The sequence below is a fragment of the Athene noctua genome, chromosome 10, assembly GCF_965140245.1.
Source record: "Athene noctua chromosome 10, bAthNoc1.hap1.1, whole genome shotgun sequence".
NCBI classification, from domain to species: domain Eukaryota; kingdom Metazoa; phylum Chordata; class Aves; order Strigiformes; family Strigidae; genus Athene; species Athene noctua.
The window spans coordinates 16757485-16768288 of NC_134046.1; the positions used below are offsets into that span (position 1 = coordinate 16757485).

General features: G+C 47.4%; 2 protein-coding genes across 2 annotated transcripts in view; one reads left to right on the forward strand and one right to left on the reverse strand.

The window, feature by feature from the left end:
- The window catches only part of FANCD2 (FA complementation group D2), a 55052-nt gene extending 54347 nt beyond the window's left edge, over positions 1-705 (reverse strand). Inside the window, exon 1 of the mRNA XM_074914116.1 lies at positions 625-705. The gene's annotated coding sequence lies outside the window, so the exon portion shown is untranslated. The remainder of the gene's footprint in view (positions 1-624) is intronic.
- A 43-nt stretch (positions 706-748) lies between these two features.
- Positions 749-6441, forward strand: EMC3 (ER membrane protein complex subunit 3). Its single transcript, XM_074914093.1, has 8 exons — positions 749-991; positions 1218-1275; positions 2078-2171; positions 2865-2969; positions 3622-3703; positions 3856-3935; positions 4548-4630; positions 6183-6441. The coding sequence occupies exons 1-8, from the start codon at positions 837-839 to the stop codon at positions 6309-6311; spliced, it is 786 nt and encodes a 261-aa protein (XP_074770194.1). The 5' UTR covers positions 749-836; the 3' UTR covers positions 6312-6441.
- The last annotated feature ends 4363 nt before the right edge of the window (positions 6442-10804 follow it).

Below are 10804 nucleotides of genomic sequence, written 5' to 3' on the forward strand. Positions count from 1 at the left end.
AAATAGTGTAACACTTCTTCTAAAATTCAGTTCCTCATAAAACATGGCTTAGATTTTCTTTCAGGCAAATTAAATAGCAAGTTAAACTCAGATACCTCAGATTGCATCTAAACTTGTGATCCTCTCCCCATGCCCAGGCAAAGCTGCAAAGGATTAGCAATTTAGCACTGAGGGAGCCCAACCATGTTAGCTGACCCTGTTCATGTTCCTAACCCAGTACATCTGCAAGAGGAGCTGTCAGCACTAACCTCCATATGACTCATCCTCTTTTGGTGGGTGGCAGTGTTTAAAAACAATAAATCAATCTTAGCTCACCTTTAAAACCTAAAAACTACTTTTAAAAATGTCTGATCATCTCATGTCCAATTTCACCTATTTGGCAGAAGATGTTAAAATGAGTTAGATAAAATATCCGGAAGCAGAACAGTTCCCAAAAAAAAAGCGGGATAAGCCTTTGGCAACTTCTCTGGAGCCGAGGCGCAGGCTGACAGGCCAAAGGGGAGCGCTGGCTCCCGGGCAGCCCTCTCTGCTCCCGAGTCCCTGGAGATCGCTGCGGCAGCCAAGTGACCCCCCTCGGCCGTTTCTCGGGCACTGCGGCGTACACAGACCTCCCGTCCCCTTTACCTTGGTTCTGCCCGTCCCCTCCGCCGGGAGAGGCCAGCCAGACCCTGCGGCCAGGCCCGCAGTCCGTGCTCGAGCTTCCCGCCACCGGCGCGCGATGACGTATTTCCGGCGGCGGAAGGGCCGGGGCCGGAAGCGGAAGCGGGGCCGGAGCCGGGGCCGGGGCCGGGAGCGGGACCGGGACCGGCACCGCCACCGGTACCGCCACCGGCACCATGAGCGAGCCCGAGCTGCTGCTGGACTCGAACATCCGGCTATGGGTGGTGCTGCCCATCGTCTTCATCACCTTCTTCGTGGGCATGATCCGGCACTACGTCTCCATCCTCCTCCAGAGCGACAAGAGGCTCACGCAAGAGCAGGTGTCCGACAGGTCAGCGCCGCCGCCGCCGGGACCCCCTCGGCCCGGGACCCCCTCTGCTCCGGCCCCGCCGCAGCCCGGACCCCCTCGGCCGCGGAGGACGTGGAGCCGCCGCCGCCGCCTCACATCTGCCTTTCCCGGGGAGCCCCCGGCCCGGCTCGCTCCCGCCCGGCGGCCGCGGGGGGCGGCGGCAGGCCCGCTCCTGCCGGGCCGCTAACGCGACATGTCTCTTTTCCAGCCAAGTCCTGATTCGGAGCAGGGTCCTTCGGGAAAATGGAAAATACATTCCAAAACAGGTACGGAGCTGCGCGAATGGCTTTGTGCTTCCCAGAGAGGATAACTTTGAATGAGGTCCAAAGCCAGCAGTTGTGTCAGTGGCGTGCCCTGGTTAGAGCCGCTCTCGGGTATGGGGCGGCCTCTGCACAAGTGTCCCGTGGGGTCAGACCGCCCGGCTGGGTCTCCCCCAGCCCAGAGTAGTGTCTGGAAGTGCAGTGGGTAGCAGAAGCTTAGGAAAATTGGACACAGGACCCCTGTACATGTCTCTTCCCTGACATTAACATTAGCTTCCACTGCTTGGTGTTGTAACTGCATACTAAAGTGAAGTCTTTACCCAAAACATTGTGTTTAGTATCTGCCAGGAAACACCCAGGGATTTAGTAAGAGCTTGGGATAATGAGGGAGTTGCCCAATGCCAGCTGTAATGTCAGTCACTTGCATTGGCTGAGTTGCTGCCAGGTTATGTACACTGTAAAATCAGAAGTCAGCTCGGGGGAATGAAAATGCCAGATACACCGGTATCGGTCCAGAGCCAGCAAAAACTTTGCATAGAGCACTAAAAGCTCTTCAATCGTTGTGGATTCTTCTCCAGAGGATTCTAAAAATTATTTTAAGAATTTTAGAAAGCCAGGGAGCTGGTGCTCTGGATCCAGCGAAACAGAAAAGTGAGCAGCTTTAAAGCATACAGGCAGTGAAGTACCTCTCCAAGAAAGAAGGATGTGTTACAAAAGAGCTCATAAGATGTCTGCATGTCTGAGCAAGAAATAATGCTGCTGTCCTTTCATTTCTTATGATGTTAGCATTAGCTTTTTTTGTTTTCAGTCTTTCCTGACCCGGAAATATTTTTTTAATAACCCAGAGGATGGATTTTTTAAGAAAACAAAAAGAAAGGTAGTGCCTCCTTCACCGATGACAGGTATGTTGAGGTACCATAAACATCACCAGGCAGAAAAATGTTTTGCCAAGGTAGGAAGGTGAATCAACTTCGTAAAGAGCTCAGTGAATGTGAGGGAGGGGGTGGGACTGTGCAGCTGTGTATTGGGGAGGAGGTGGGGAGAGATCCCTCTCTGGCAGCAACATGTTGGGTCACTTCATTCTGCTTAACTTCAAACTCCAGCTGCCCACAGCGTCTCAGGAGACCACAACCACCTCAGTGCTGCCAGAAATGGGAAGTCCTGCTCTCATTCACATGCTTTTGTCGGTTTTGCATCAGCTTCTGCAGGATCTTCTCTAAACTGATTTAGCTTATTAATGAGGTCTAAGATCTTAGCAGCAAATTAGTTGATATTGTCATTTTTCAAGCTAAATCAGCTCACAGAAGGGTCCAGCAAGTGCAACAATTGGAGCAAGGGATGGAGTCAAACACAGACAAAGTGGCTGGGATCAGACACAGCAGAGAACACAAGACCCTTCTGGCAGCAGCAGCCACTGCCACACTGGCTGCTCATCTCATTTTCCAAAGTATTTTACAACAGTGGAAAATAATAGATATGGGATAGGACTGTTATCTCTCATTTAGTTTCTTAATTAAAATAGCTGATGTAGGTGAAGTAATCTCTTTTACCTTTATTGAGATACTGCTGTTTTACATGAAATCTTTGCATCGCAGATCCTACCATGTTGACAGATATGATGAAGGGGAATGTAACCAATGTTCTGCCTATGATCCTCATCGGTGGTTGGATCAACATGACGTTTTCAGGATTTGTCACGAGTAAGTGTCTGGAACAACACAGCCTGTGGGTCTGGCTGCATTTCTGACTATGATCTCAAGAGCCTGGGCTGCATCAGAGCTTTGCTCCTCTACCTGAAAGCAGTTGAGTGGAAGCAGCGTGCGTTTGTCTTGCAGCACCGCCGCTGTTCACTCCGTCAACGGCACTGACGTGCCTGCCCCAGCATGAAGGAGGGAAAATGTTTTCAGAGTACCAGCCACAGTCACACAGAAAATAGCTCAAGTATTAGGGAACAATTGTAGAGACAATATTTAAATTTATTAAAACTGTCGGTTACTGTGTAATGCAGGGTATACATACCAAAATACTTCCTTAAATTCATGGTTCTGGTGGTGGGGTTTTTTTCCTTACTGTTTATGTGATAGTCATTTCCTTAACAAAGGACATTCCCCTTCACAGTCACTGAAACAATACCTGTGATGGTTTGGCCATCTAATTGAGTTCAAAAAGTCTTCTCATATTAAAATAAATACAGAACTCCAGTTTTTTTGAAGGTTTTTGCTAAGTTGTTATAGTTTACATTGCATTCAGATCACATGAGATTTAATAAAAGAAACATCTACTAGCTTTGCCATTTGCTCTGCAATTATGTAGTGTCACTGTGTGAAACTGAACTTTTTTTCTATCCTGCAGCAAAGGTCCCATTTCCTCTGACACTGCGTTTTAAACCAATGTTGCAGCAGGGAATTGAACTGCTCACTCTAGATGCATCCTGGTAAGCCTGTGTTCTCAGCAAGCAAGGTTGAATATTCACTTGGAAAATCTTTGAATGTGCCAATAACCCTTGAGTGGTCTGTGTGTGCTTCTGAAATGAGATCACAAGCCAGCTTTAAACCAAAATCAACCATGCTTGTTCTGATTTATCAGGGTGAGCTCTGCTTCCTGGTACTTCTTGAATGTGTTTGGACTCAGAAGCATTTATACTCTCATCTTGGGCCAAGATAATGGTAAGACACTGTCATTTCTCTGAAAGAGCTGGCTTCTCCTTCCATGGGATGACTTCTGAGGGAGGCTGGGGAAGGATTTCTAAATTTCCAGCCAAAAAGCTCTTGAAAGCCTTACCCACTTCTGTGAGGTTACTCTGCCCTGGCCAGGTTTGACATTGCCTGCAGCAAGTACCCAGATCTTCTTCGTCAGGCATTAGCTAAGTGCTCATAAACTTCCATGGTAGTTAACCCATGCTTTCTTTCCCATCAAATTGGTGTGCAGAAATTTTGCTCTCAAGCTCACTTTTACTTCTAGCAAGGGTCAGTTTTAAGGAAAGCTGCAAAGATTTCTTAAGGCTAGATGCAGAACAGGACAGATACTGTTTCTGAGGTTGCTGCAAATGTAGAAGACTCTTTTCCTCCGTTTGTCTGCGTATCTTATGTAAACTTAACTAAGATGTAGCAGGTGAGAACAAGATACCTTGTGAGAACTCTTTCTGACACATTAGTATTGCATTCTAGGTGTTTCTGCAACTTTCTGGTTTATAGCCAAAAAGCCTGGTGGCACTGTGCTCTGAGAAATGCTGTTTAAATGACACAAATAAAAATGAACCTCTCATTTCTCTTTTGTAGCTGCAGATCAGTCTAGGGTGATGCAAGAACAAATGACAGGGGCAGCAATGGCCATGCCAGCAGACACTAACAAAGCATTTAAGGTACAGTACTCCCACTTTGCTGTGAGCTTACAGGATTGTAGGCTGTATGTAACTCATAGTCTCCCTGTGCTGAGCAAGGGAATCGCTCTGGATTCCTGTTCCTAAAATTAGAGCTGACAGCTGATGAAGGGTATGGAAGTTGCCCTGGGTCTGGTAGAGCTCCAATACCCTGAAGCAAACCTGGATCATTCCTGATACAAAAGCTGAATTCATGTGCCATCTTCTGCTTTTGCAGAAGAAGATTTTTTTCTTTTGCTCGAGATTACTTCCAAAGCAGAACTGGCTCACAAAAATATGTGATGATAGTGCAGCTGAGCACAAGTCCAGCAGGCATGTGATGGAACTTGGGTAAGAAAATCAAGCAAGTCAGCTCATCTGACAATATTTGAGGATTTGACAGTGTCTTGAAGTTCTCCTAAGCAGCCTCTGTAGACACTTGCTTATTAGACTGCCTCCACCTTTCACAACACTAGTTTATGCATAAAGGGAAGGTCCTGGTCTTTGGTTTTATGTACTGTAATACAGATTTACCCACAGACAACCTGTTACCTGGGAAGTCAGGATCACCTGCTCCTGCAGTGTCTTGTATTCAGTAACATTCTTGGTTAAAAAAAACCCTACATCACCCAGGCAGGGGCTCAGCAAGGGAAGAGGGGGGCTGCAGTCTGCAGCTCTGCTGGAGCTGTGGCTGTTCTGTCACAAACTGCAGCACTGAGATGCAATTCCAACCAGTACCGTGTGCTCTTCTAGCTCACGGTCCTCTGCTTCCTTGCTGGTACTGGCTGTTCAGAGCCTTCAGCCCTGTAGGGACCTAAACCTGCTGCACCATCCCCAGCAGGAACAAAGCAAGCAAGCCTGTACTGCAGGAGAAGTGTTCTGGCCAAGAAATACAACTCTGCTGCTGGGCATCACATGACATGATTTTGCAGGCTGTATACAGCTTATTCCACAATACTGGACCAAAACTTCATGGACTAAGAGGAGGAGAGATTTGTGTTCATAGGTGGTGGAAAATAAATAGTGGGGGAGATCATTTTTATATTTAGGATGAAATTCTGTTCTTGGGTCTTGGGCTGCTGTGAACACCCAGCTTAATGAATTAATAAACTCTGCAGCCCCAGGGAGCTTTTTGGTTGGAGAACAGTCTGATGAGGCACATCAAGTCTGTTGCAGAATTTTTGACCTGTAACTGTTCTATCAAATGCCTCTGAACTAAGGAATTAACTAACCACAAAGCACTTGACCCCTCAGAACAGTACTGGCGATTTCTAGAGACAGCTATTTTAGAAGAAATGGACTATTCCAGAAGGTTAGAGGGTTTCAAAAAGTAGATAATGTATTTTTTCTAATTTCTCTGAGGTACTTATATTGGCCAGCTATCTAATACACAGTTAAGTGCAAAACACAGATTTCAGAGTTGACAGGATTGCCAGGTTCTTAATAGAACTTACGTTTTTGTTGCAGTTTTTAAGGTAAGCACTGCTTTGCATAGTTCTTGTCGACTTTAATACTGTGTTGCTTTCCTTTCTCTACCTGTTTATTATCAATGCAGACGGAATGGGAAGCTTTAGAATTGACTGATCATCAGTGGGCCTTAGAGGATGTAGAAGAAGAGCTCATGGCAAAAGACCTCCATTTTGAAGGCATGTTTAAGGAAGAACTGCAGACCTCCATCTTCTGACATTAAGAATATGCTTTTGTCTCTTGTAAAAGCAATTTGAAGAGAAATCTGTTACTTAAAACTGTATAATGTATTTTAGCAAGGCTGAGAATAAAACATACTATGTTCAGAACTGCATTTACCTAACTGATTTGAGCCCCAGGACTGAGTACATTGTATTTGAGCCAAAGGCTCTTGGTGGGCGTTTCTAGCTGGAGTTCTGTTTCACCTCCTGGGAAACATATACTGGAGAAGAGACCTAAAACTTCTAGTACACAAAGAGCAACCTTGCTTGAATTAAGGAACTTAGAACTTTATGAGACCGAAAAAGTACAAGCAGTGCCTATGTTTCTGGTTTTATCCTTGTAAACAAATGCACAGCTAGTTATCCTTTGCTTATGAACAACTAAGTCATCCTCATCTGATTAACAATTCAAAACTGACTTAATGACAAAGTATCTTATGCATCTTCAGAAGCAATGTGGGATTCAGTTTCTGAGTGGTGGTTGCCCTTCCTCCTTATACTTGTTTCTCCCGTTAAAATAATTGGGGTTGAAGCTTTTTCAAAGAAGCAAAAGCAAGAGGGAGTTACTCACCCCTTGCCCATGGCAGAGCATGGGACAGCTCACCTTCCTCTCATCTCCAAGCCGGCACCCAGTGCTGCAATCGGCTCCTTCTGCCCCTGTCAACCTCCTGGTGGAGCCACCGGTGCTCAAGGGGCAACTTCTGTCCCCCTCTGCTGCTTTTCTTCCGGGGCAGAGCAGCTCCTCAGAGGTGTTTGGGCAGAGGAGAGCCAGAGATGGCGTTTCTACGCAGAGGTAGCAAACACACAGACTCTGCCTGTTAATTTAATCCTTCCCAAGTCCGTGTATAAGCACCTCAAACTGGCTAGAACCCCTCCCACCTGCCAGGCTGGCAGCAGGACCAACACCCAGCAGGGGTGCATGGCTGCTCCTGTAGTCCCCTTCAGTTATTTACTGTGCCAGATGGGGAAAATAAATACTTTATTTTAAGCCTCCTGCCTGCCCATCTTCTTGCACCTGAGAGAACAGGGAGCAACCGTTCCTGACTTGTCTGCAGGAGCTCCTCAAATCTCTTCCCCAGGGAGAAAAGTCCTAACCTGGGAAAATGCTTCTTAAACAGCATCTCTTCCATACTCTCTGGCTGTTATTTTTTCCTCCTCTGTATTCTAAGCCCTTTTTTCAGGGTGAAATTGCACACCCTCTTCAAAGCAGGAGCTGAACCAGAACTGACACACAGCCTTCTGTTCTTACCAAAATCATCTCCCTCCGAACAGGAGCTGTAGCTCAAATACATTCTTTTCTGCCTCAGAGGCCTCTTTCCTGAATGCTAATGACAGTGCTTCACTGACACTACAGCCTGTGTTTCAGGTTATTTCTCCCTCCCTTTCACAATGGGGCATTTCATTTCACTTCATGCCCTCAGCGTTCTGGTATAAGCCATTCCTGCGAGGCTGCACACTGATACACAACACCCAGACACCTCCACATCCAAAAGCTGCCGCTTCACTTTCTCTTCTTCCCATGACAGGTTTCAGGCCAGGCTTTGGAGGTCAGCATTTCACAGGAAAGCTCACCACCTGCTCTACCACCTGTTCTACATTAAGGCTCTTCTAACCCTCTCTGAGGCTCCAGCTAAGATCAAGCTCCTCCACTATTACACTGTAATCGTGACATGAAGACTTCAAACCTTCTTACTGGGGCTTCACAGCCCACCTTGACCCGCAAGATTTTGACAATCCCCCAGATTTCCTGCACACACCCCAGTGCTAAATGCACACAAGCCTGTTGCATTCAACTTCTGGCTTTTCCAGCCTGCTCGTACATGTGTTCATGTTGCCTTGAGAAGGAAAATTGCAGCGACTACAGGACAACTATGTCCGTGGCACTGCCACAGGCAGCCCTGATACCCCCAGAGAAAATGGACAGGAAAGCCAGGAACTGCCGCCCACCCCCTCCCTCAAGATCTGCAGAGGAACGATGAGGAAGCCATAGCTGAGGCTGCCCAGTGCCACAGAAAGATGAGGATGGGCTTTGCTACAGCACCAGGCATCAGCAACCCAACACCACAGAAGAGAAAAGGCAACCCTGGAGTGAGCACAAACTCTGAGGTACAGAGCAGTGCAGGCAGCGCCTGCTCTTCTCCCAGATCCCCACTGGCAGAGCAGGGAGGGGTTGGCTCTGCAGGACTCGCCCTCCCCCAGCTGAAAGGGCTGCTGGAGCACCAAGCATCCCCACAACCAGCAGTCTCAGGTCACACAATGAAAGCTGCAAATACAACAAAACCCAGTTTCAGTGCAAACCACTCTTTAATTTTCCTCTTTGTACAATAGAGCCAGCCACTTACAAAGTGCTAGTCTAAAAAACAGGTCTGGTATTACAGCACACACACACCAGCCAAAGCCCATCAGCTCAGAGGCAGAGAAAGTAAGAGCTGGGCCATTTTTTCTGCAGTACAACAGTCTGTTTAGCATCTGAGCATCAGAGATTTAGCCCCACTGATGCATTTCTCAGCACAGGTAGGGAGTTGAGGAGGGTAACAAAGACTATTTCAAACTGATTTTTCTTTTATAAAGATCTTTTACTCCCCTCCTTTTCCTCTCCTCCCTGTTTTGAAATGCCCACATGATTTTCTTTCAGGGTAAAATGAACAAAAAAATGCTGATCAGAGTAATTCAGTGCAGTGCTACAGCTTAAAAATTGCTTTTTGGATGCTCCTGTCAGCAACAGAGAAAAAAACAGAAATACAATATTAAGAGTTGTAAAAATTCCAAGCAACCCCAAAACCAGAAGAGCAGAAGCAACTGAGCAATTATGATCTAAAAATTCAGATTTCCATGCTTTGAAAGCAAAATTCTATAGAAGAGGATCACAATCTTAGCGTGCCAGCTAGAGACAGCCCTCCCTCCTCCTCTCCCTCGCCTTCCAGTGCCCTGGCTAAGGGGCCGCACGGTGCTGCCCTCCCTGCCCACTGCCTGGAGCAGAGGACAGCAAGCAGCTGGCTCAGCTTTTGCTTGGCTGCAGCACAGCAGAGGTGCAGGGACGGGCACACAATTTCCTACAGGACTTGTCACTGGGAGCTGCAGAAAGGGAGCTGAGCTGGCATATTTGGAGTTAAATAGATGACCACTGTTAGGCTGACCATCAGAACAGTCAGCATACAGTCAGCAACAAAGCTATGGGGACTGTGCACAGAAGAGCAAGTGGCTGCAAGCACACCTTCTGGGGGGAAAAAAAGCAGGGCAGCAGCCTGTCTTAGACTTTTGTTCTGCCAACACACTTGGCTCCAAGAAGGAAAAAAACCTCCTGTTCAGTTCACCACCTTGAGCTAGATCTTTCCTTAAAAAACACACACTACAACTCTAGATTTTTCCCATTTTTCACATGGAAGACCAGTTCTCCACTGAGGACTGACTTACGTAGCGATCACAGAAGTCCTCATTCAAGAAGAAAGCTGGACTCATGTCCTACAAGTAACACAGACAGTAAAGGAGGACAAAAGGAAGAGCATTTGCCAGTTGTGCCAAAAGGATGGAGCAGACTATCAAACAGGTAAGGCAAAGAGAGACCTTGGACAGGACCTCCACACCCACAGCCTCACAGAAGATGATGGGGCTGGGGATCTAAAGGGCAGCACTCAAAGGAGGAGCAGAAAGGCTGAAAGAGCAGTCCAGAAAAACAAAAGTCACAGGAGAAAATGCTGAAAAGACACACAATCCGCTGCATTGGGCTGTGAGCCTTACAGGCAACAGCTCTGGGGACACAGTGCTGAGCTTTGCTGGAGAAAACACTCCAAGGAGTCACATAAATGAGCAAAAAAGGATAAAAATGCTGCCACTGAACAAAGCATAGGAGAAATGGTGAAAGCAGAAAAGTGCTTACAGAGCAGCCTGGAAGCGAGGGGGTAGATCGATGGAGAGAACAAGAAATCGCCAACCTTGTGGATGATATTTTCTCTGCAGAAGAACGGGAGCCAGAGCCAGAACAGCTGCATCCTGCATCGCTGTGGGGATCAGCCTGCACATACACCACACCACAGGCAGGTGTGATTCGCTTCTGGAGAAGTTCCCTACATTACAGAATTTGGTGTTCACATGAAAAAGGCTGAGTCTAAACTGCTCAGAAGAGCCTCAGATGCATCAGGGAAAGGACATAAGAAAGAGAAACGTTTGTTGCTTAGCAAGGGTAATCGCATAACACGTTATGACGGCAGAGACTGCAACAGACAGGTCAGATGTACAAAGATTTGAACTGAACTTCCAGAAAGCGTGCAGCAAGCCACCCTCACACAGGCAGGGCCCAACAGCAACACCAAAGAGTTGGCAGGAAGCCCCCAAGCCGATTCACAGAATCATACCCACCGTACTCCTCCATGGGCCCCTGCAAGGCTCAGCTGTGAGCAGGCCTCCAGCTCAGGCTGTGCTCTCCTGACCCCAGCTACAACCCTCAGCCCCAGCCCAGCCCCAGCCCCTGCCTCTAGCCACACAGCTCAGC